General features: G+C 47.2%; 1 protein-coding gene across 2 annotated transcripts in view; it reads right to left on the bottom strand.

The window, feature by feature from the left end:
* Positions 1-4,069: 4,069 nt before the first annotated feature.
* The window catches only part of ADAMTS17 (ADAM metallopeptidase with thrombospondin type 1 motif 17), a 340,804-nt gene continuing 318,276 nt past the window's right edge, over positions 4,070-26,597 (bottom strand). For both annotated transcript variants that reach the window (XM_079127336.1, XM_079127337.1), the window contains 4 exons: positions 25,771-25,975; positions 21,861-22,013; positions 8,338-8,515; positions 4,070-6,862 (listed from right to left, as the gene is read on the bottom strand). In XM_079127336.1, coding sequence (XP_078983462.1) covers positions 6,696-6,862; positions 8,338-8,515; positions 21,861-22,013; positions 25,771-25,975 — 703 coding nt within the window. In that variant the 3' untranslated portion in view covers positions 4,070-6,695. The remainder of the gene's footprint in view (positions 6,863-8,337; positions 8,516-21,860; positions 22,014-25,770; positions 25,976-26,597) is intronic.

Genomic DNA, 26,597 nt, shown 5'->3' with positions numbered 1-26,597 from the left:
CTAGAGCAAATTGCCTTGGTTCAGATACAAGGACTAAGGCCATCACTGTGGAATGCATTCTTTTGCATTCCTTTCAGAATGGGAGAGCAGAGCAGTTCAGGTTCACAAGAGACAAACAGTATCTACTGACATCCTCCCCAAGGCTAATGTTAACTCTCCCACTCATTAGGAAGTATCATGAAATGGCCTGAACTGCAACAACCTCCATAGACTCCACACTGATCCTGCATCTTTGGCCTCATGCAAGACAGACCAGATAAGCAAGAAGTGACATATAAATTGCAGACTGTAGTAAGACATGGGCACTTTAGAGAGTGAGAGATAAACCCTATGAAGAGTCTAAGATCCATTATGTGGGTGAAGTTTTTAGGAGTCTAGTGATCTGGGGCATGTTAGCACATCCTTTCCAAGAGGAGGGACATTTATTTAGTCTTCCTTTCCCTTCTGTTAAGAATGAAATACAAGCCGAATTCTTTTTGGGTTTTGGGGGTGGTCTAAGGAGAATCACACCTGGTGGTAGAACTGAATCTAAATGGAGCTGGCAACACGTGCCAGTCTGGGCTTCAAAACTGCTAGGGATAGTGAGTGCTATGTGTTTCCACTTTGCTTCCTCCTTAAATTGAGTATGTCTGTAGCAGCTATCCTAGGCCCAAACCACCATTTTCTCTTGGGTGTGTAGGTGGGAGGGAAAAGAAGTCTCTTCTTAGTTCCTATCCACAGAGATGGTGCCCAAGGACTGAACCTGGCAACTACACTGGCAGAGGTTCTTGTATATCTGATTTAGATGATGCAATCCTGGCCTTCAAGCCTGAACCAGATGCAGAAATAGGATGAGACTTTGGAGGTGGAATGGGGAGGGTGAGTGTATTCTGTATATTTCTGGGGTGTAATGATTAATTTTATGTGTCTTCTTGCTTGTACCACAAGATGCCCAGCTCTCTGGTTAAGTATTAAGACTGGGTATGTCTATGAGAGTAGTTTCAGAAGAGAGTAACATTTGAATCAGTAGGCTGAATAAAAGTGCCCTTACCAGTACGGACAGCAGCACCCAATCCATTGAGAACCCAACTAGAACAAAAGGGTGGAAGAGGGTAAATTCTCTTTCTTCTAGAGTTGGGACAACCATCTTCTCCTGTCCACAGATGCTGCTGGTTCTTAGGTCTTCAACTTGCTTGGTTCCCAGGCTTTTAGACTTGGAACAAATTATGCCAGCAGTTTTCCAGCTTATAGATGGCAGATTATGTGTCTGCATGACCATGTGGGCCAATTCCTGTAATAAATCTATTTAGTATCTCTATTTATGTATATCCAATTGGTTGTGTTCCCCTGGAGAACTCTGACTTATCTAGGGTGTGTGTGTGTGTGTGTGTGTGAGAGAGAGAGAGAGAGAGAGAGAAAGAGAGAGAGAGAGAGAGAGAGAGAGAGAGAGAGAGAGAGAGAGAGAGAGAGAGAGAGAGAATCTTTCAAAAGTAGCCACAAAAATATTTCCCATCCTACCTGTTCTTCCAGAACCTGTCACATCCCCACCAAGAGGAGGGCTTTGTCCCTTCACCTTAATTTGTGGGTCTTTGAGGCTGCCTCACTGTTAGAGCATGGCGGAAGTGATGCTGTGTAACTTTTGAATTGTCCTGTGAAGTGATGCTGCTCTCTTGAGTGTCCCTATGCTTTCTCTAAGGGTGTTTTTCACTGAAGCCTCACCACCATGCCGCAGGAGAGCAAATGGCTCCTGGGAGAGGCCTCTCATAAGTGTTCTGGCCGACAATCCTAGGTCAGAATCTTACAGCTGGTATCAGCTGCCACAACTATGAATATGTAAGCTTTCTGTCAAGTCCAGTCTCTACTTGTGGGGCGAGCTAGCCTCACTAAGCACTTGCCATCCCAGTTCTAGAGCTTCCCTGGGACTGACGAAGCATGCAAAAAGGTCAGGGTTAAAGATGCTCGTTTAGGAGAGACCTGAATGAACGTGGTTTAAAAAGTCCTGGGTGTGGGTGATATGCTCTAGGGAGAAAGTCTAGAGAGGAGATGTGTAAGGCTCAGCTCCAGGTACTGCATCCCCTAGAGAACTGGTGGGAAAGGGAACAAGGAGGGATGAAGGTGAGAAAAGTCATGGGCCTGTGGCACCACAGAAGAGAAGACGAACTGAAGGGGAGGGCTACTGAGAGCCAGAGAAGAGGACATTAATATGTCTGTGCAGTCTGATCCTGTGATGTCATTGGTGATCTGTCAAGAACAGTGTCATGTCAGTGCTTAGCAGGGCAAAAGCCAGAGACCAGAGAGCAAATGATAGCAAGAAGGGGGAGGCGGAGCAGAGCTCTGTGGGTTACATGAAGATCGAGGCCGTTCCCATTGTCAGTGAAGCAGGACAGATGCAGGTAGATTTGTGCCTGATAGAAATAAGAAGGCCCTTGCTGAGACCTTTTGCAGAGGGAGAGCACCTCTGTAAATGATTCTAGCCCCAGCCCTATAGTCTGCATACAGAAAGTCAATAAACCTCCAAAGGAAGTCCTGACCTTTTCTTTCTAGGAAGTTCTGCTCTCCTCACTCATTCCCTCTTGTGTGGATCTCTGGGCTCATCTGCCCTGCAGGGCTGTGGGGTCCCCAGTAGGCTTTTGTGTTCTTGGCAGTTCTAGGAGGTGCTGGGGCTCTAATTGACACCCACTCAGTATTTGCTGATGGGAGTATGCAATTTCATCTAACAACCAGAAATTCTGAGGCTACCCAGCATTTAAAGGGATTACATGTCAGAATCAACCCACCAGAGATCAGAATACTCAGAGGAAGTAGAAGATTCTACCAGGTATCACCTGCAGGTAGGTGATGGTTCTTGAGAATGAATATAAACTACAGGTTTTCTAGTTCAGTGGTTGGAATGTGGCTTGTCTCCTCACACTCATGCATTAAATTCTCCCTGCAAAATAATATGCTAACATCATTACAAAGGTAGAAACTTAATCTGACTATGGCGTTTGGAGATGGGCCTTTAGGAAGTGATTAGAATTTGATAAGGTCACTGGATGGAGTCCCCATGATTGATTCCTGTTGATTTTTAGAAGGAGATGGAATGAGAAAAGAGATACCGATTCACTCTGTATCCCTCACCATGTGAGGCCCTGCACTTCCTCAGGACTCTGACAGCAAGAAGACTGTTACCAAATGTAGCACCTTGACCTTGGACCTTCAGAGCCGTGAGCCAAAATGAACCTCTTTTCTTTATAAAGTTACCTACCTCAAGTATTTCAGTAGTCATGAAAATGTATTAATATATCTGGCAACCAGGTGGACTGTGGGTAGTGTTTGTTTAACAAATTATTTGGTGGAATTCCTGGGTGCTGCTCCAACCTCAGTAAGGGATCATCTCTAAGTTCCTTCCAGGGGAGCACTTTCTCCTGATCCCATGAGGAGATGGAACACCCCTCTTTCCTTCCCAGCTGAGACATTCATGCTCCATGTCTTGCCTAGATTGGTTCCAAATGGCTGCTGCCATCTCAGTTGTGAGGGTGTGGTGACTTTGCTGTGTCCCCAGTCCTAGGAGGTAGGCAAGGCCAGGACCAGCCTCATACCTGCTGGAGAAAGGGCAGGGCTGGCAGCAGAGACATGGGGTGGCAGGAGGTGGGCTAAGAGTTGCGGAAGCCAGCCAGAGAAAGCAGCCATGGGTTGTAGCTTGACCAGGGCCTACACTCTGTTGGGGGTTCCTATAGCATGGGTCATTCACTCCCATGCAGTATCTATTGCTTGGCCAGTGATGTGGCTGATCCACTTCAGAAGAAGACTCAGCACAGTTGCCAGACCTTCATATCCCCACACAGGGTTTTGCAACCACAGAGGGATGAGGCCCAGTACTGAATGATTTGTTAGCACTCACTCAGGGAGACACAGCCACCCACCAGAATGGCATTTACTAACAATTTCTGACTCCAACCACAGCTGTGGCCAGCAGGCTGAGGCTCCCTACAGCCAAGACCCAGGCCAGCTGACTACTGTAGCAGGAAAGGATACAGCCCTGTCCCCCTGTCCCCGCAACCCTTGAGGACTGGTTTTCATCTTTTACTTCACAGACAGCTTAAAACGGTTATGGAAAAAACATTTTATTACACATGTTCAAATTGCTTCCAATGAATTGATTAATTTTTCATGTATAATGGCAACCAATGTTTGTCTTTTTTTTTTTTTTTTTCCCAAAACCAGCACCAAAAAAACAAAACAAAAAATACCATGGGTACAGTACGTAATGTAAGTTAACTAATGGAAAATATATACATTTGACTCTGAAATGAAAAAAAAATAGCAATGATATTATTGCCATTGAGGATCTTTTCCTCTGTTCTGATAATATCAAGCCATGGTCAACTGAGAGGGTTTCATTTTGCACCAATAGGAATAGCACCGTAAGACCGTGAGACTCTGGTTAGTAATACATCTGTGCCACCACAAAGGTACAGTACTTGAGTGACAGTGCAGGGTATTGTTAACACAGAAACATCACTATGGTACTCAGAGCTTCACTGTCTCCTACAAAGTGGAAGAATCTCATCATGGTGACACGGCTGATGCCATAAACAGAAGGTGGGCTGGTGGATTTCAGAGTGACAGAGCCAGCATAAGCTGCAAGGGCTCAGAAAGATACTGACTCTGGGGAATCAGCGGGGTGTTTAATAAGAACCGAATCAATCATTATCATTCTGAGGGTCAGGGGCTTTTGCCAGGGGAATCTTCAGATGACCAGGAGGCAGTTCAGAGGCACCAGGCAAAGCGAGTACCAGCACATGCTGAGTCTGCTTGGGTGGGCCTCTGCAGATGAGCGAGAAAGGTCACTGAAGCCTCCTTAGCTGGCAGCCCGTTCTGCTTCTTGACTCCAAAAGGCAAATGTCTTTTGGTAAACAGTGCATTTTGGACTAGGGGAAAATAGCACCACCTCCAGCTGCTCAGAATTTGAGGGTTTTGTGGAAATGGGCTCAGGGGTGTCTGCTGGTGGCCAGGCCTGAGCCGGGAAAGCACAGTGTTTTGCACAGGCCCTGGGGTGGTTGTTGGTGAGTCACTTAATCCATCCGGACAATCTCTCATTTCTAAGCACCTAGGGAATTTTCTCCACACTTTTCATTGATTCAAGTGGAACTGAATAAATTTCTGGCCATTCCTACCACTTCCCTGCTATGGGATAGTAAAAATCAAAACACCAAAACAAAATAAAAAAAAAAAAAGCACCAATAAATCAAGCACTTGAAGATGATCCCATGGAAATCGGCCCAAGTGAGATCCTCTGTCTGAACCCAGGGAGGAGGAGGTGGGTTTCTCAAGGTGAAGATTCAAAACATAAGCACCCATGAGATGCCCACCAAGTTGGTGGGCACAAAAGGCTGCCTGGGGCAGCCAGGGTCCTACCATAAGATGTGCTCTCAAAGAAGCCACTCTGGATGCAAAACAGCTCTGTGGAAAAGTGGGAGGGGACTGTGGAAAAGGCTTTCTGCATGGTGACGATGGTACCATGAGGCCTGGCCTATGGGAAGGCATGGTGGGCTTGCAGCCATCCCAGCGGGCAGTGTTCATGCACTGGTCATGGCATATCAAGCTCAAGAAACCTGCCCCAAGGAAGCAGTCTGGCCTTACTCTGCAGATCCCAGGCCTGAACTGTGTCCTCAGAGGTCTTAAGTGTAACCGTCACTTCAGATAAAAGGCCAAGGTCCAATGCAAACCCGCTGGGCTGTTGGGCTGTGCTGCAGCATCTAAAGGTGTAAAGCTCTGAAAGTGCTGTCTAGAGTGGATGCCCCGAGAAGCAGGAGGCCACATGCCCTGACAAAGCTGTGCTGAGCCCACCTGCATGCTAGGAAGCAGAACCCATTGCCCTGACTGGCATGTGTCCCATTTCATGGCACCTTGCAGAAAGGCACCCTACATGGTGGACAGCAGAGCTTGGAAAAATAGATGCCTCCCCAGACCCAGCCCTTCAGAATGTCCTCCCCACAGGGGCAGTGTGCAGAGCTACATATGCTGGCCTCCTTGTTAGTCTATGCAGAGTTAAACTCTCAGGGACAAAACTTCCAAGGCAAGGCCCAGGTTTTGAGAATATATTCTCAGAAATGGGCAGAGAGGCCAAGTCTGATCCTTGTGTTATCAGGAAGGTAGATTAAGGAATATGGGCTTTAGAAGCCCATCTGCTCCAGATCAGCCATTGGCAGAGGTTTATCTGCATCTGTCCTTCCATACAGGGTGTTACTGGCTTTCAAAATAAAGCCTCTTCTAAGTATGGGTATCATTTTTCAGAAGGCACCCCTGACTCCCCCCAAACCCCACAGTACATCAGGCATTGGGTATTCAGTGTCAAAAGGAAGCCAGGACAGAAGCACTCAATGGCGTCTCTCTAGACAATTGTCTGCCAGAGGTGTTCCCCTTTAAAGTACATGGAACCTTAGAAATAATAATTTTGTGACTGATGCCCATTGTTTTTCCTTACTGTAGAAAGCCATCCAGTGGCTGTTAATAATATATTAAGTACAAAAAGCACTAATGGCAATGTCAAGTCCACTCTAAAGTTCTATGCAATTGAATTCTCGGGGTGGCCTTGTTGGGGGAGCAGAGGTGTGCTTCGGGGGGTCCTGGCCATGGGGCTGGTTTGCTTTTGGGAGGGTAGGCTTTCCACTCATTCAAACTCCAGGCTTCAGGCCTCAGGTGTGAGTGCTGAGCAACTGCTGGATCATGTGTCATGAGCTTGGTGGTGAAGGCGGCTGGCGCATCTTGTTCGCGTAGAAGTCTCTACATGTCTGGCAGCAGCGCTGGTACCACCGCATGTCCTGACAGAGGTTCTTTTCTCGGATGACCCGGCAGTACACCGTCCACTGGTCCCGTGTGCATTTGTATGTCAGAGCAGCTAAGGGGACAGTGGAAAGAGGATGCTTAGAGGGGACAGAGATGTCCTGTGCTCTGACAGTCTCAGGTTCCCTCACTCTTGTGCACTCACTGGCCTTGAGAGACTAATGAAACTAAGCCCCTACCAGGGGCACTGTGGATGCCACTTTCTGCTACAAAGGATGCATTGCTATATCCAATCCAACCACTTGACTGAGTGTGGTAATCTGGCTGCCTTTCAAGGGAGAGGCCAGCAGACACTCTGCTCCCAAACACGGTAGCACTCACTGTTACTTTGTAGCAGAGCACACCATTACTGTTGACATTTATAAAACAGGGTGACATGGAGTGGTGGACTTTGAAGGACCCACAAATGCATGACGTCAGAGTGTCCCAAATCTCCTTCAGGGTAGTGTGGGGAGAAAGCCTGGCTCAAAGGAGGTTCTTGAAGGATACCAAGCAGGCTTAGGGCTGGCAAAAGCTACTAGTCACCTCTATGAGCTTAAAGCCCCTCCCTGCCCAAACCTGAATGAAGCTGGTCAGTAAACCCCTTCACTTGGGTGGAGTTTCTATGTTAGGGAATATATTTGGACAGGAATATATGTCCTAGGAATTCCTTTTCAGAAAAGCAGAAACTGCTGAGTCATCAGATCAACATCAAATGTTCCTTCTCTTGTCTCATCACCAGCTTGGGGCATGAACAGGTAGAGGGCCTGGTTCCTAGCACCAAACTTTTTTACACAAAACCTGTATCCTCTCTATTGTGTGTGCATCTTGGGTACTACTCAGGGATTGAGGAGAATCCTGGGGTGTACCAGGCATGGATCCAAGGTATGGACTGGACTTGAGCACAGAACACTGGGCTCTCTTTATGTCACATGAGTACACTCTGTGATGACCCAGTATCTCTTGAGCCTTCCTGGTCCCCAGTAGAAGTCTGCTCTTCCCCGTAGTAGGCTATTGTAAACATGTAACCTGAGCAGTGGCCTGGCTATCTCATTAAAATGATTGGTTCTCACTCCATATATAAACTATTGCACTTCCTGAATAAATCAAGTCTGCGTCACAGAACCTGCTCCCGGTGTCTGAGTTAAGGGGCACCGTCACACTCACTCCCTTCCCGAGAGGCCAACCCACATTTGACAACACGGGATGATCCCATGTGGACATCATGAAGGCCTTGTGAATCCTTCATTTCTGATATAAAGCCCTGTCAGACCTAGGAATCTGATACATTTAGGGAACATTCTCTTGTGCTGGCAGGGGGACTAGTGGGACGCTTGGGGACTGTTTTTGAGACTGCAGTTAGCGAATGTCTCTTGACAATGAAATTCCCTGATCCTCCTACATTCTATAGAACTGACAAATGTTGTCCTCTCCTGGACTCAAAGGCTGCCCAAGGAGGTGGCTTTCTGGCTTACAAACCTCCACCGCCAGCAAGGATTCACTGAGCAGAGGACACGGTAGCTCCTGGAAATCAGGACCAGAAGTACTCACCAAGGCGTGGGGAGGTGATGGTGTTCACATTGATCTTGTCGTTGCAGACCTCCTGGTGGCACTGTCTGTAAGCTGCTGGCTTCAAGAGCGTGGGACACTCATTGCCATGGCGTCCGGTGACCTTGTGCATGCACTGTACCACACGGGACTGCAGCCCCTTCCCGCAGGTGGATGAGCACTGCCAGAGACAGGGATAGCCTGAGGTGGGGGCTGGCACAATAACCCTATAATGAGTATACTGCCCCTGACCCCTGCAAGCCATCCCCAGGTGCTTGCGACATTTGCAGGGTACTAGTGGTCTGAAGGAAGACCATCCCAAGATATGGGCATATGCCCAAATGCATATGTTGAATTCCTAACCCCCAGGGGGATGGTATTAGGAGGCAGGGACTTTGGGAGGTGATTAGGGTTAGATGAAGTCATGAGGGTGGGACCCTCATGATGGGATTAGTAGTCTTATGAGAAGAGAAAGAGGCAAGACTGTTCTTTCCACATGAGAAGATAGCCGTCTGCAAACTAGGAGGAGAGCCCCCACCAAACATCGGATCTGTTGGCACATTGATTTTGGACTCCCAGACTCCAGAACTGTGTAAGACAAATGTCTTAAATGTCTTTGGTTTAAGCTGCCCTGTCTTTGGTATTTTGTGATAACAACCCCAGTTAAGATGATTGCCAAAATATTAATTCATCCTGGTTGCATTTCATCTTCTACCTGTTCTAAGAATAGAGGTAGGCTTTGAAATTCTTAAGACAGTGGGCAGAATGCCCAGTTGCTTTCAGAAGGGACTGGACCTGATTACCAGAGGTCTCCCCAGCACTTCTGCTGCCTATGCCTCTGGGCTCTTTGCTCAGTCATGACTGGAGTTGGATTTTCCACCTGCCTGGGGGGTTGCAGCTTAGCATTAAGTTAAAATAAAGTGCAACTTTCCTGTATATCAGAGTTATGGACTAATATTTTAGGCTGTGTTGATTTTGGCACCAAATCCCCAGCTGCTGGCATTTTTAGCATTAGCACCCCTGGCACAGGGAGGCAGAGGTTTCTACAGCCAGGACAGTATGGCTGAGCAGATCATCCCCAGTTCCTGAGGAGTGCACTAGGGAGTCCTCTGCTGTGGTTCTCTCCTCCACCCGTTCCTCTTCAAGCTGTCTTAGGTTATGTGACACATGACTACTCTTTCACTCAAGCATGGACTGCATATATGATGGTGATCCTGTAAGAGTCTCCCGGAGCTAAAAAAAAAATCCCTGTTACCTAGCAATGTTGCAGACGTCCTAATGTCATAGCTCAACACATTTGTCATAGCTCAACACATTAGTCAGTCACGTGTTTGTGGCGATGCCAATGTAAACGGCCTGCTGTGCTGCCACTCACATAAAAGTATAGAACACACAATCATGTGCAGAACATAATACTTGATAATAATGACCATGCTACTGGCTTATGTATTTCCTATGCTTTTTATGGTTGGTGTACTCTACTTATAAAAATAATTTACTGTAGAAGTCTGCTGTGCTTTGCCAGCAGCGGCCTCACGTCTCGTGTGTACAATGTGCCTCTTGATTGCACGGAGAGGCCACATCAAGATTGGCTGGTGCTGTCTAGGTTTATGCAAGTGTACTCGTACATCCTCACAAACAGGAATTCACCTAATGACACACTTCTGAGTACCTGACCCTGTTAAATGGCGCATGACTATCTTTCCCAGGGAGGAAGCTGCCTGGAGGCAGCTCTGTCCTCCCCCAACCTTGCTCCCTGAGCTCTTGGCCCTTGTTCACTCTCACGGGAGCCCTTAAAACTCTCTCTACTAAGTGGGTCTCTTCCCAAGCAGAGAGCCATATCCACGTGTGCACCTTCTCCAGCTGGAGTCCCCGGTGCCCACACAACCCCTGATTTATGGGGCTCAGAGTGCTCTGCAAAATTTAATACACACCAGGCTGTGGTGCACTGCTCAGCTGGAGTTAATAATGGCACCTCAGGGTGCAGAGAGGGGACCAGACCTGTCCCTGGAATTCTGCATGTGGTGAGGACACCAGGTGCCGTCCAGATTGTGTGCTTCCCTATGTCCTTTCCTGGGGCCTGACCACGGCCTTCCTGTGGGCTTTGAGGAGTCAGGCTCAGCAGAAGACCTTGGTGTTACCATCAGGCCCCACTGGGTGCTGTCTACTCCCTTTCTGAGAGGCTTCTGCGAGCCAGGTGAATTCCACCACTTCCTTGTCTGAGAAGCAGGGTCATGTTGGTGTTTTCACTTGAGAGAGAGAAACATTCAGAGGTAAGGTTGCTGTGAAGGGCACTGATCTTCATATCAAAGGAGGGGCAGGAAAACCACAGGCAGCTCCCTATTGGGGCCCCCCAGTTTTCAAACCAGCACAGACTCTCTCTCCACTAGACAAGGCCAGCCCCAGGGCCTCTGTCTCATGCCTGGCTCCATTTCTCAGGTACACTCATGAGAGGACACTCAGCTCAAGGCCTTGAAAAGTCATCCGGAATTACAAATGCAGATTTATGATCTCCAGGAGTCAGCAGGGGTTCCCACCATTTGGGAGACCTTGAATTTGGGACAGGTGCTAGAACAATGTGACTTCACCAAGGGAAGCTAGGATCTGCAGCATGGAGTTAGTTGGTGAGCTTTTAAAAATCCTCATGTCCCAGACTGATAAAATTAGACTGTCTAGGGGTATCGCTGTTTTTGAAAATTCTCCAGGTGGTTGCAATGGGCAGCTGGAACTGTGAGCCCCTGATTTAACCTGAGCTTCTGCCCTGTGAAGAATGTAAAGAGCTGCCTTCTTGTGTGAAGTAGTTGTATATTTATATACAGATACATATAATTAAGCCAGAATGACATCCAGCTGTCGCCTTGATTGCGGAGTTTATATGTAGGTGACAGCTGTGCTAAGATGTAAGGAGTGAAGGCTTTCAGTCAAAATTATTCTTAGAAGAGTAAGCTGCTTAATGTTTGACAGAACAAAGCCTCTTACAGTTCAGGGGCAGGGATGAGGAGTGCTCTCGATGATTTTGTAATCAAGGTGCTGTTTGGGAAAATGCCACTCGTCTGAATGACCTCAGTCAGGGCTCTTTATGGATCTAATGCAAAGATTAAAAGGGCAAAAAATTATTCTGGAGATGGGACTTCATAACCACAAATGAGTATGGTGTAAAAATGTTAACAGCTCATTTACAAAACTAAGTGGTTATTGCTAGAGTCTGAGTTCTCTCAGTGAGTGATGGAAAAGTGCAAGGGTTCTAATTAGAAGCACAGCAAAGTCACACCAAGACCAGCAAAATCACATCAATGAAGCACAAACTCATGCCACAGCTGGTGCAGGAATGTCCAGCGAGAGCGGGACATACAGATTCAAAAGGGCGGCTCCTCTCCGTGAAGTCAGGCAATAAAGACTGAGTGCACTCTAGCCAAACACACAGGTGACCCAGAAAAGGGAGCTAGATGATGACATGCTGCGAATACCAGGATGGCACTACAAATGACTGCTCATTCAACTGATGCAACCAAAGCATCAATTTCAGAAGGTTCAACTTCATAACATGCAAAAGAAAATAGTATTTTTAAATGCAAATGCCATAGATTCCAATGCAGAGTAAATTTAAAGTTTCTAATATAATGTTAAATATGAATGTATAACCACATTAGTAGTCTACATATTTGAAGTAGGCCTTTGACTAGTCCACCTATACCATGAAAGACGTTGACATCTAAATTGGTCATACAATCATGAAAAAACAGGATGCTCCCTGGGAAAACAGGATGATCATATAACTAGGATCTTTCTTCTGTGACTGGTATGGACCAAGCCTGCCTTTGGAAAAGAGGGCTATGTGTACTGAAGGCAGCATGTACCTTTTCAGATCTTTACTTGGACTATTGGCCATGGCACCACCATCTGCAAGACACACACCAGGAGGAAAAGCTAGGTATCTTCCCATTCCATTTTGGAGAGGGGAGCATCGAGGCAGGGAAAGTGGTTATTGGGTTCCTGGGGAGGAAATTCACAGACTAAGGAGATGTTCCCATACCTCATCTTGCTCCCCTGTGTTTCCTGACCAGGAGATTCCCCAAGCCCTCCTGGCTAGGGATCTGCTTGGCTGAATCACTTGTGTTACAGGACTCAGCCTTGCATGAGTGCCAAAAAGAATTTCCTTTGCTTCTGCAGGTGTCATTACTATGTGAGTGAAAATCAGGGCAAGGGCTCCATCCTGTGGGTCTATTAAAACCAAGTGCAAAATTAACAAGGTTTCTGTCTGGAAATGATCGATGACCATGGTAAAATTCAGGTGTCTGAGGTGATCTTGAAGAAAAACATTCCCTGTGAATTAGTTTTGTTCACCTGCTCTGGGGCCAAGAGAAAGGGCTAGCGCTCATGATATCCCAGAATGTGCTGTCCTGTGCTCCGGCTTCCTACAGGCTCCCTTGTGGGAATGAATATTCCACAACAATCCTTAGAGGCTGACACTGGCCACTGAGCTTGGTAGGGGCCAGTGTTGTGCCCAAGGTCAGAGTTTGTGGCAAGACAGGGATAGGACCCAGCTGCCTCAATCAGACTGACTTCCATCTACCTGTATGAATTATGAGCTGGATGGGGCTTTAGTGAGAGGCTGGGAATCAGAACACCAGGTCATCGACTGCCCTGCTCCTTACTCTTTATCTTTCCTAGCATGGGTCACTGGCTTTTAATTTTGCAGTCTATAGAAAGAACGGCTCTCTTAGCTCAGAAGTTTGTCTCCGACATACCTCAACCTGGAGGAGTGTCTGTTCTCACTACTCTCTAGTGCCCCCATGAGGCTGTTGCTGGTCCTGCATACCCTGCCCCTGGTAAGGTCTTTACTTATGTGGATCAGCTTTTTTGCAAATTCTGCTGGAGTCCTAGGGGGTGCTGTTTCCACAGGTGAGCATAGCAAATGGCTTTGGTTCACAGGGAAGAACTTTTGAGAACATGGGGGAATTTATCTACCTGAGACCTGCACCTGAGCCAGCTCCACAGAGGATATGCCATGTATTAGGTGAGAAGACAAACAGGTTACAAAGTGCCAAATACAGAAACCATCCCATTTTTGTTCAATATAGATGAGTGGGTGTCCATGTAAAAGTCTGGAAGACAAACCATTAAAAAATTTCTAAAAAATTTTAGGTTAAAGTCCTATAAGGTTTTCTTTCCATGTAGACTATAGTAAGGATTACCTATGTAAATAAAAATGGAGAAACGTGCCAACAACCCTTTGGTGTAAGTGACCAGTGACCCATCTTCTGTGCCTGCTGCATTTTCACTTGAGTTGAGGTGGTACCAAGCATGCCCCTGGCCTAAAATCTACATATGACACATCTTTCTTGACCAGCTTTGCTGAGGGGTACAGAGCACCAGAAGATAGCAGGAGACAGACTTGTTGGCACACCGCAGCCTACTTACTAGCTCTATGACCTCAGGCAAAGTATTTAATTTTTCTGAGCCTCTGATTCTGTCTTTGAAGCATGAGGATAATAAACTTCCAGAACTATTTCCATACACAGAGGCAGCATGGACTGGATGCCTAGCAGGGGTCTGGATAGCATGGGCTTCAACCACAAGTGCAAGGTCAAGAGTAAAGAGAGGCTCCAGAGCCTGAGAAGCACACTGAGCCACCTGGTCTCTTACATAGCTTTCTGGGCACCATGTGATCACTGGACCTTCTGCTGGTAGGTGTGGCCTGGCTCCCAGGGTGTTCAGGCAGCAGGGCCTCCAGAAGCACAATTAGAGGCTGCTCTGGCCCTGCAGACAAATGTGATTTCAGACACGTCTGAAGGGGCTGCTTTCACCAGGCATCCTCCTGGAACCCAAGTACATTCACATGAAGGATAAGACAGGCACACGCAGCGAATTCCATGTCTGTCGGCCTCCCCTGTGGCCCCAGCTTTAATTAAACAGTGAGGAGACTGCAGTGTCTCCTGATAGCATCAGATATTGCCCCAAGCCTTGCTGCGAAGCCATTTTCAAGCTTTTACAATCTAAGCAAACAGATCTATAAAAAAAACATATCTGATCTTGTTTGAAGCACTCTCACACAGAGGGGTACTTTTTTCAAGTGGCTCATTCCATCAACATTTAATGTGTCTCCACGAGACTCAAGTTAACTGACAGAAATAGAAGCAGCCATAAATTCACCAGAAAAACTCCTTGCCAGACAAACTGAAGTCAGCATAGCCCTCCTCCTGCCCCTTCTGGAGCACAGACCTATAGTGGCACATCACATACCCTGATTGGTAACCCAGTAGCCCCTGCACCCATTGGCTGGCCTGCCCTTGGCCAAGAGAAAGAGTCAAAGACATGTGAGATGGAGAGAAATAGCAAAAGGAAAATTTTGGATGCACAAAATTTTGTGCATGGCAATAAAGGAGAGAGGGAGTTTCGATTTGGATTTATTCATGTGCTTTTCATGCAAATTATGAAGTGCCTGTTGGAAAGGGGATATCCCTCAAGGTAGATGAGTTTCCTGCAAAAAGGAAGAAAAGACCTTCTGTTTCTCAGATTCACATGACAGGGAGACAACCTGCAAGCATTATTGGCTTAGCTTCTTTAAAGTAACAATAGTTGTAACAATGACCAGCAGGAGTCAAAGCAACAGAGTCCACCTTCTGCACACCCATGTATGTTATAGTTCTCACATTAACAGCCACCGTGGCCACGGCAGTGCTCAGGACAGAGTAGGTACTCAATAAATGCACCTTTCATGGAGGTAGACGATGAGGCTCAGAGTGTCCATGGAACTTTTTCCAAGTTGCATAGCAGTGGGCTCCCACCCTCACCTGCCCACCTCCCCCTGGCAGGGAGGAACCCGCTCTGGCTCTCCTTACAGAGGTCCTGCCCTGATGACACCTCCCTCCACAGCAGGGCTCCCTTCTTCTCACTTCTCCAGGGTAAAATCACAACACCAGACCCCGATGGGATCTTCTGAGGATTAGCTAAAGGAGGCTAGAAAGATCTTGGGAGGAAGAAAACGCCCATGGAGCTCTGCTTCTGGAGGAGTGGCCCAGGCCTGGGCTGCCCTGCACAGGGGCAGGGTGAGCAGGGGCTGGGATCGAGACAGGAAGGAACCTTCAGTGCAGACAAAACCACCCCGTGGCCTCCCTGATTCTGAGGGGCCTGCCTGCCTCAGGCAGGTTTTGGATAGCAAAGAATGACAGAGAGAGAATCCTGACAGTAACTCCATTTTTTGTTTGTATCTGAAAGGCACCTGGCTGGTGAAATGTCAAGAGTTCTTCAAAGGCATTTTTTGACAGATTTTCCCCCAAGACTTGGCAGAAGCAAGGAAAACCTGGGAAGCTGTTGAAACCTGAAATGGCAGGTCTCAACAATAATCAAAATCCCCATGCTCTCTGCGCTAGCTCTGAGATGGAAAACACTTTCTTTTATACACACACACACACACTTCCCCTTTAATCTTGCTTCCTTTCATGCAGTCTTGACTTCTGGAGTCCCTCCCGTCCCTGTCTTCCTTTGAATTCACAGCCTGCTACCCTACAGATTCTGGTTGGGGCTTTATAGCTAAAGAGCCAGAAGGCAGAGGGGACCTCTGATGACCTGCAGGAGCAGGGGAGTCCCCAGAGTCCTGGGGTTGGGGGAACAAAGGGGAATGCAGGGGCCACTCTCATTCTCTCTCCTGGGGCTGGACCTGTTCCCACCAGTAACTGAGCTTCCCAATCACTGATCTCCTCAGCCCTGGGCAGTGAAGGTGGCTTAGGTGTCTAGCACATGCCACAGAAACATGTCTGCCCCAGCCACACTGTCATCCCATAAGGGCACAAGGCAAACATTGTTTTATGGGGTCTGAATGACACTTGATGAACTGTTCATCTAAGACAAATGTTTTACAGACCCATATAAGAAATGATATTCTGATGAGTAACCATAGACCTGTGACTGTACCCAATGGTGATAAGATAAAGATAAAAATTAGGACCTGCTAGCATCTGTGGAGTGGCAGGAGGATGTCATTCATTCCTCCTTAAGTCCTCTGAGAGGTGCCCCTAAACTCACCTGACAGGAGGATGCTTACACAAGGTTAGATGAGACATGGCAGAGCCAGGACAGGACAGGGATCTGCACTGTCCTTACCATGTGCTCCCCCAGAGGTCAGTGACATAATGTGTGGCACAAGAAACGTGTTCTTCAGGGACAATGGCCAGGCCTAGACTGTAATGAGAATGTAGACTGTGGAGCATTAGTCAGGAGGACCTGGTGCTCCACTCTGATCTGGTTTGATGGTCACTGGGGGCGTGGCGCGGGGGGCTGAGGAGACAAAGGCACTGGCGTTAAGGCTCTGCAATGCAGTCCTGGCACCCAGCCAGTGCCACGCCAACCCCTCTACAGGCAACTGCTGGAGATGTCATCGCTCTGTAGCAAGATCATTTCGCTGAATGGCGACTGGGTCTTTGACTTTTCCCTAACCCCATGGCAGGCTTTGTTTGCTCAAGTGAAGTATTCTACACCAAAGGGCTACCTGTCCTCCCTCCTCCTGCCCCTGTCTGTAAAGCACTGACTTTTGACAATCCTCCTTCCACTAGCTGCTCACACTCCCAAGAGTACTAACAGAGGATTTGTTTATCCCTGTCCCAAAGCAGAGAGCTCGTTGGCTGCCTGCCTCCATGGTATGGTCTGCCACATCCCAGAAGAGGGCCCCAGTGTCCTGACTTGCTCTTGGATGTATCAAACTCCTTTAACAAGGACTTGACTTTTAATTTCATGATTAAGGGGAGACTTAATGTGCAGGCTTTCCTATAGAAATAACAATTTATGCTAAAGGGTAAATGACTGATATAAAGCCTTTGGGGGAGTTTTGATGGGTGGTGTGGGCTGGAGACTGAGTAGATACTTTATGTTAAACCAAGTCTATGCCTTTGATAGAGCTGAAGTCATCTTTTTGTTCAGTTTCTTGCTTCAAATTAAGATAACCTTCTGATATTGTGCACTGAAAGAAAACTGGACTATGAATTAGGAGGCACGTCCCTTTTTAGTTGTGTGACCCTGGGGGAAAACCATATCATCACTCTCAGCCTCAGTTTCCTCATCTGCAAAATGGGGATAGATAGTTGTGAGGGTCAAGCGAGATCACACAGGTGAAAGTGCAATGGCAAGCGTCACAGGATGTAACAATGTTTCTGTGAGCTTGACCAGCTTCCCTGACTTCCTCCGAGGGCCGATGTTCACAGGTACTTGTGCACATATTGGGTCATTTGATCTTCTGGAGGCCTCTGGGAGTCACTGTTACCTCTACCTAACAGAGAGAAGGAAGTTGAGCTCAGATGAGGCCTATAGGGCTCGTTAGACCAGCCCCTTCCCTGGGGCCTCCACTGCCACCAGGTCAATGGCCATTTTGATCTTTTCGGAACCAGGGAACAAAAGCTCTTAACGTAGAGAATCAATGGTTTTCTTTAAAAACACCATCCATTATAATTCCTCTGGAATAGTTTATTTCTCATGGGGAAAAATAAATCTCATCAATTCAATGGTGACAAATGTTTCTGGTCTGGATCTGAGATATTGCGACTGGAATTAGAAGTCATGCTATTCTAGAAAGAAATGAAATTTTCTCCTCTTCCATTTTAACCCCCAAACCACCACCCTGGTGGAATACATAGACCCATTCAGTGGGTGCAAACAATGATTTGCATTGTTTTCTGAAAAGTGCTAACAACCTTGGAGGGTGGGCAGCTGCAGGTCAGTTTCTAAATACCCAGAACCATCCTAATGCCCTTAGCAGGGGTGGGAATATGAAGTGTGACCCTCCTATGGCTACTAGTGAGGGTTTGGCTATTAGCTGCACTCAGGACTTCAGAGAGGGCGCAACATAGTCCCTGGGAACCCAGCCTGTCTTACCATGGCTCTGAGCACTGATGAGCTCTGCTATTCCCAAAAGCACCCATGGAGAATGGCTCCTGTGCACGAGCCTGAACTGGCCTGCACATCACCTCCCTGGAAACCAGTTCATCTTTCTCAACAGCACCATGGGCAGCCAAAGTGACATGAGGCTGCTTGGATGGAAGATGCTGAAGCTTCCACTGGCCAAAAAACACACCTTCTGAGCTCCCTCCATCAGGACACAGACTGCGGAGCACCTGTCTGGTCCAGCACTTTCTGCACTGGCTGCTAGACCTGGTTTCCCCCTGGCCATTAGGACTAGATAAACATTCCCCTGATACAAGGACACTGATAGCTCAGAGCACTTGCCTTCTATCTACTCTCCTTTTAGGCAGCCTGTTTGCTGTCTTCAAAGCCTGGCATGAGTGGAGGTTTGGAGGATGGTCCAAGGTGATTGTTTAAAAATGTGAAGGACCTGTAAACACAACTATGGCACCATCTGCAAAGCTGGATGACAGAGATGACATGGAACCCACAAGGCATGTCCAAACAGTCTGAATGAAGGAAAATGCCAGGGCAAGATGCATCCCTTGGAATCTGCTTCCCCTAGCCTCCCCAGCCAAGGAGTGAGGTCGCAGGGCACCCTGAGGAGCTGAAGTCTTCTCTCTTCTCCAGAGAAGTCACAGAGAGATAGACAGCGGGCAAACTCCGCACCCCACCCCAGTGATGGCAGCAGAAGGGAGGGGCATGGGGTGGACAGTTGGGGTGGGGTTTCTTGGCTGGCTTCTATGCAGCCCCCACCCCTGACAACTTGCTCCCTGTGTACTGCACACACACACTTCCAGCTGAGCGTCCCTTGCATTTTTCTTCTGAAGAGCAGAACCAAGTTTTCCTCCCTGAGAGCTGGCTCTAGGAGGTTGCTTAATGGTACCACTCCAAGCTGAGCTGCTGCTCTGGCCAGACCTGCTGCTGGCTGGGATGGGACTGCTGGCTTCTGCACACACACACGGCGCTCAGCACATGCCCATCGGATGACAGCCCCACACGGTGGCCAAGATGTGGAGGAGGTCCTGACATCCCATGACTCCTTCTTGTTCTTAACACCAGAGCACAACAGGGGAGGGAGCTCTGCAATGCAGGAAGTCACAGCAGACTGCGCTGTGCTTCTCATGTGCTATTCCCATTCACCCTCTGGCGTCTGGCTGCTGCTTACACCAGGATGTTCAAAGTACTTAAGAAAACAAGTGTCTCCCTGGTCCTCAAAACCAGAAAGGTTCAGCTGGAGAAGCCCAGGCCATGGATGGCCAACAACCATCTGCAGGATGCCCCGAGGCTCAGAGGCACCAACCCTGGGACTCCCAGAGCTCTCCTTGCTAGTTTCTAACGTATATCTTGAGCACTGAATTGGGATCCAGGAATATGGGCTCTGTCAGAGGAGTGTGGGCAAGTGGCTCAACCCCTCTGAGCCTCTGTGTCCTCTTCTGTACAAGAGGAATGACGACCCTGGCTGGAAAGGAATGGTGGCATGAGGCACAGAGGCATACCACAAAGAAGGAACAAAGGCCAAGTACCCCAACCCTGGATGAGCATTTGTGGCCCAGGCTGGGAACTGACCACTTCTCGTTTTCCCATAGGAGTCAACCATCTTTCTCAAGCTGGATCTAGATATGCTTGGATAGAGAACACTTATCAGCATCATTCTCTAAAAGGCCAGGAAGCAAGACAAACTGGAGTCAGATCAGAATGGGTGAGTTCTGGGAATTGTGCCCACAGCAATGTGAACACTGGGCAAGATTTGAGGTTGGGAAATGAGCTTAGTTATCGAAGGGCTTAGTCACCTATCCCAGCACCCTGGAACCTCTGAACACCTCTGAGAAACAGGCAGAGCCAGCTTTGTGAATTCCATCTTGCAGATAAAGATACTGAGGGCCACGGAGGTTATGAAGCTCAAGTAGAGCAGAGCTGTATGCCAGAACTCAATGTCTCCATCCCATGACGAGTTCTCATGGCCTGGAGTGCATGTATCTTTTTTTTTTTTTTTTTTTTTTTTGTAACAAATATTTTTCTTTTAAACATCAGGGTCTATCTTCAGGGACAAGATTTGGTCTGGTCTACTAAGGGATACAACTTGGAAGTGAACACTTCAGACAGAGTTAATGATAGGTTACATGTCTTAGAACAAACATCTCAACCTGTTAAAATAGCCAATAGCATTATTGATGTTTTCAAGGATTTTTTTTTTTTGGTTCATTTTTGTTGACATTTATTAAAGTCTATATAGCATGACAGTAACTACTTAAGTAAAGATAGGATTTCTTTGTACTTTTAAGTGATACTGTGATACTTTAGGCACTAAAGCAGAGCTAGTAATGCATGTATCTTTTGCAGAAGCCTTGAAGCTAAGTTTTTCTTCCAGCATAAGATTCATTTTGGAAGCTTTATAATGAGCATTATCCATATTCATGTCACTGTGTGACATCTGTGTTTGTTTTTGGGAAGTTGACTGATGGTCTTGATTCTATGGCTTTGGTCAGGTCTTTTGATTGGGGAATAAATAGGAAGGAGGTGTTTTTGGTCTTCTCCAAATTCAGTTATCCAGAGGTGGCATTTTATCACAGCAGGTAAACTGGGACCTAAGAAATTTGAATTTATCTTTTTGCACTTGAAGTGTCTGGAGGGGTTCAGTTTCTGACTTGTGCTGGGCCAGGAGATGATGGCATTTCTGAAAGGGATCAGATTCTGCTAAGTTTTGCTTCACAACAGACAAACCATTCTCTGTTCCATAAAGTGGAACTGACTGGGGCCCTGTTGCCAGATTTTCATATTGAAATTTTATAGGTGAAATTTCCTCATTTTTAAATGTTAGCATCTAATTCTAAAATGTTTAAAATATTATACATGCCAAACAAACACCTACAGTTTCTCAAGGCACCAGTCAGCAACCTTTGAATGAAGAGAGACCAGAGGGAGCAAGAAGATATTTTCCAATAGCTAAGACCACAAGGAAATACTCTGCTCGCCTTAGACATTGTATGGTCCTTGTGAAAAGAAAACCTGCCGGAAGGTTCTTATGCTGACCTCAGTCTCTAGGAAATGGGAATTATTCAAAGATTTCAGGAAAATGACTAAATGAAGGGTTAAACACCAAAAGGATTTCTTTACTCAGAAAAATATTCAATTGTCATTGAACCCTCCTTGTCCCCTGTCCTATCTGCCTTGCCTTGACCTCCTGGAGGCTGTTATTCAAAGGTCCTGGAAATGAATGGAAGTGACATTTGCCCAAGTATCCCTTATGTGTTTCCTTCGACCCAGCCTCCCACACATTTTCAAGGCTCTTGTGACAGATGGCTGTGAGGCCAGGCCAGTGGCAGGATGTGGGGACACAGCCAGAATGCTGCAGAGGGTGGCCAGGCTGATGACAGAGCACCCACTTTGTGCTGTATTCGTTTTCCTTCTGAAGTCCACAAAGCAGTGGGGTGCTGCAGCAAGCCCTGAGAAATGGTCCAGCCCAGAGGAGCAGCAGGCAGGACACACACGGGGCTGCTGGCAGGTGCAGTGCTGGGAATTCACCTGGTTAGATTGGGCCATCTGTAGAACTGGGCCCAACATGAAACTGAGCTCCTCACCAGAGCCCCCTGCACTATTGCGGCAGGAGGGAAATGTCAGAGCACCATCCTCACCTTAGACCAGTCCCCGGTCTTCCACTCATAGCAGCCTGAGTAGTCCTCACACGCCTCCTCTGCTTTTGGCCTTGTGGATGCATCGCATTTCCCTTGCGAGTTGGTGCATGTCACAGTTCGCTTCTGTGTCCCTTTACCACAGTTGGCAGAGCACTGCAAGACACCATGCAAATATTTAATCCAGACCAATTTGGTTCAAGTCCATCAACACCTGTGAAGTCCCTCCTCTGTGCCAGACCTGGAGTGGGGACACAAAGATGAAGATGCTGTTTCTATCCTCAAAAAGTACAGGGCCTTCAGTCTTACACACTTAGTCCTGGCTGGGACCCCAGCCTAGTGGCTGGTGATGGGCGAGAGGCACAGGAGTCAGAAATTGCAAGAACTTAGGGTTCCCAGAAGGTCACATGTGGGGAATGGAATTTAGTGGCCAGTCATCAAGTTCAAAAGACCTATGCAGTGTGAGAGTTCAAAGGGCAAATGAGAGAAGGCTTGCAGGTGGAGCAGGAGACAAGCCAGCTGGAGCAAGGTGAGGTCCTGGGAGCACGAAGGTCTAAGGCCAGCTGGCTCCCACTACACATGGCAAAGACCATGACTCAGGAAAGAGAAGTAGGAGACAGACAAAAAAAGCCACAGGTGACTTTTTTGTAAAGCAGGTGACCCTCACTGGCAGTTCTAACGAATATTTTAGTGTGGACACAAATGTGGCAACAGAAGAGCATTCCTGGTGGTAGCTTGCTTACTTCCTGGGAGGCATGGTAAGAGAGTATGAGGAGGGCCCAAAGGGTGATGGTGATGTGCAGGCCTTCAGCCCAAGACTGCTGCCCTTCCCTCGAGCAGAAAGAGTGAGGACAAGATGACAGGGTGTGGAGAGAGGAGCAGCTTTGGGATGAGTGTGCAACCTGCTCCTGGCGGGCTCCACTGTGGGGCGGGGTTGTGCTCTGGCTGGCAACAGCACTTATGACTCTCCAAAAATAAGGCGGAAGGAAGTCCCAGAGTCGACCTGTCTTCTTGGGGAGACATAGCTGTCAAGTGCGATGATGTTGCCGGCCATCAAAGGGGACGTGGTCTGCAGGCCAGGGAGCTGTCCTTTGATTTTCTGTGCATGGCCCAGTGTGCAGCCTCCCTGCAAAGCCCTGTGCCCACTGGATGCAGACACCTGACTCAGGGAGATGGGGGGCTGAAAGCTGGATTCTGCTAAAGAGACTTTCTACTTGTTCGATTTGCCAAAAGTATGGCAGGCTACTGTGGTAACTTTCTTGAGCTACAACAAGCTCAACTTTTAAAAAGTTCCATTGTGTCAGTTGAAATAAAAATATATGAAGAGCAAACATTATTCTTGATATTTCTGTTATGAGTATTTATCCTAAAATGTTACCTAGCTTTCTTTTTCTTATGAATTTAATATAGCTCTCTTTCTTATGAAGTTCCCAGAGGGTTTTAAGACTAAGTTAGACTGGCTTGTTTTAGGAAGAATATACAAGCTTCAGAACTGGCTGGTCTGTCATCTGGGGGACCTGAGAGAGCACACATGGATCTGTGTTGAGGGGAAGCACTGGTTTAAAGGGACCTCCAGTGTGAACGGCCAGTCCATGGCAGGCTTCACACACAGGAGTCCTTCCTGGGCCAGAAGGGCTGTCTCAGGGAGCCCGGCGTCACTATAGTGAGGGGTTGTTTCCTGCTTCTTTGTGTGACAATGTTTTCTGACCATTTCAGCAACTCCATCCTCATCATTTGACACATGGGCTCCCCCTGGCTCCAGTGTCCACCGTGACTTGCTTCTTGGCAACGAGTAAGTCACTCACCATTCCTGCCCCTTCAGCTCCTGCTGTTTCTTACTCTGTTCTGCCTTTCTTGCCCTTTTACCTCGAATTTCAAGCACTGACTGTCCAAAAAGTCTCTTGAGCAAACCCTGGTTTGCCCCCTTTGACTAACAGCCCACTCCCTGGAAGCCTTTGGCCTTGGGGAGGGATGGTGCAGTGGGTGATGCCACCTCAGAAGGGACCTAGAAGGGCAAAGCTCAGCCTCTCTCTCTGCTTCCCTTTGTGGATGGAGCCTAGAAACTGAGGACAGAGGAATGTATTCATCACCTTTTGCATCCTTCTGCAAATCTGATCCTACTAGTAAAACTGGGAAGGTGCTGGGGGAGGGAGTAAGTAGTGAGGGTGATCAATGCAGCGGGTTGAATAAGAGCCATCATGTCAGTAAAAACTCTCCCACAGCTTCCAGCCAGGGCTGGAGGGGCTGCCCACAGTGAATGGGCAGAAATACCAGCTTCATGAGGAACTTGTGGAGGAAGGATTTGGTTCCAAGTTAAATGTTAAGAAAGCAGCATTTTACTCAAGTGGGGCTGGGCCAGAATGAGATTGATTGGTGCAGATACTAGTGCAGGATTATGATGGGGCATGATTGTAGATATGATCATAGAGAAATTCCCTTAAACCTTGCTCTAGTTCTCTCACCTTTCCCAAATACGGTGATTTGCAGTGCTCCAATAACTGATAATGCCAGGTTTCGTTCTTTTGGTAAAGAGGCACTTTTCCCCCATAAGAGTCTGAGTGGAAAATTTATGGTTTTGATCAGATGAAAACATAAATCATGCTTGGATTAGGAGCTGGGTGGTCAAGGTCCTAAGGCTATCTGGGGTTGGGGAAAGGAGATGTAGCTATATGCCTGTCTCTATACTGCCAGTAAATATTAAAGGAAAATTTCCAGTCAGGCATGGTGGCTCATACCTCTAATCCTAACTACTTAGAAGGCTGAGGCAGGAGGATTACAAGTTTGAGGCCAGCCTGAGCAACTCGGCAAGATCCTATCTCAAAATTTTGAAAAGGGCTGGGGACATAGCTCAGTGGTAGAATATAATCCCCAGTACTGCCAAAAAAAGAAAAAAGAAAAGAAAAATTTCCTTGATGGTGAATTTATAAACCTAAGTATATATAAAGAAAAAAAAAAACAACAAAATTTTAAACTCTTTTTCCTACAATATTATAAAGTGGGGTTAAGGACAAAGGTCTTTAAATGGGTACATTTCAAGATCTGTCTGAAGATTAAACTCAGTTTTAGAGCAGCCAATGGTGGACTTCTCCTTCATTAAAAATGGGCTGAATACTTTTTTATTCAAAATAAATTCCGACTGTTTGGCAATCAAAGGAACTTTAAAAATATTTTCCACACTGAAGAGTGTCTTGGATCTGGCCTCTTTGAATTTCCTAGACCACGTTTGGTGGAAGACCTGAGGGAAGGTTGCCTTTTATTTAGCTATTTTTTGTTTGTTTTATAGCCAGACAATCAAAAGCATTAAGGCAAAGTCAATGCAAAGCTTTGGAAGATGACATCCCTAAAGATAAAATGGAATTTCCAGGATCAACTTTCAAAGTTAAAACTTACGGCTTAATTGACCTCTTTCCAAAATGTTTTATGGCATGAGATTTGTAACTCCAACTTGCATACCAAAAGCTGTCCCTCCCAGCATCTGACTCTAGCAATCTACAAAACTGCTGTGGCATTAAAGGAAAGTCTTTGAAACCAGCTTTCCAACTTGACCACACTGGAGTTCATACATGCCCAAAGGAGAATTAAAAGGTCATTTGGGGTGTGTGTATGTCTATTTATTTATCTTTAGGTGGGAATTTTCATTAGAAATGGAACAAACAATACTTTCACTGTGATGTCAACCTTTGCAAACATGTTATCTGTGTTTTCTTTTTAAGCCATGTTGTTATCTCAAGTGGAATTGAAGAATACATGTACTAGAACACATCTGTGAGCTCATCTAGAGCAGATAAGAACCATGATATATGGAGATGTATCACAAACACCACGAGGAGAAACGTACCACACTGCATCCTGTGGAGAAGGCCCAGAGGCCCTTGTGGTGGTTTCAGTCCCAGCAACAAGCCCAGTCACTCACCTGCGACCACTCTGATGCCTCCCAGATAGACAGGCAGTCCTGGCCTTCGCAGCTCTGCACTGGTGTTGGTCGGGGGCCCGGGCAGTAGAGGGGCCGTGTGGTGACATGTGTGCCGTTCTGGAGCTGGTACACGCAGGTCACCTCCCGATGCTGGATGCCCTTCTCACAGGTGGCTGAGCAGGGGCTCCATGGGCCTGCCACCCACCTGCCCAGAGGAGAAAGGACAGGGAGTGTTGTGGTTTGGCTACGAGGTGTCCCCCGAAAGCTCCCGTGTGAGATAACGCAAGAAGGTTCAGAGGAGAAATGATTGGGTTGTGAGAGTCTTAACCCCATCAGTGAATTAATCCCTTGGTAGGGATTAACTGAGTGGTAACTGAAGGGGTAGATGTGGTTGGAGGAGGTGGGAATTGGGGCATGGCTTTGGGGTATGTATTTGTATCTGGCAAGTGGAGTCTCTCTCTCTGCTTCCCGATCGTCATGTGAATTACTTCCCTGCGCCATACTCTCCCACTGTGATGTTCTGCCTCACCTTGAGCCCCAGGAATGCAGCCAGCCTTCTATAGACTAAGACCTCTGAAACCATGAGCCCCTAAATAAACCTTTCCTCCTTTACAGATGTTCTGGTTGGGTCCTTTAGTCACAGCAATGAAAAAGCTGACTAAAACAGGGAGTGAATAATAGGGGAGAGAGGTTATCTGCCCCCACCCCATGGAGGGCCTTTCAGAAAGATCATGGGCCTGCAGTGGGAGGAAGGGAGATAGACACAGGGAGCTTTGTAACTAACTCTGAATAAATCCACAGTACTGGAGGAGAGAGAGTGACCTGAA

This window comes from Sciurus vulgaris (genome assembly GCF_902686455.1).
Source record: "Sciurus vulgaris genome assembly, chromosome: 2".
Lineage (NCBI taxonomy): Eukaryota > Metazoa > Chordata > Mammalia > Rodentia > Sciuridae > Sciurus > Sciurus vulgaris.
The sequence above is the reverse complement of the archived record's forward strand: the minus strand, read 5'-3'. Positions and strand labels throughout refer to the sequence as shown.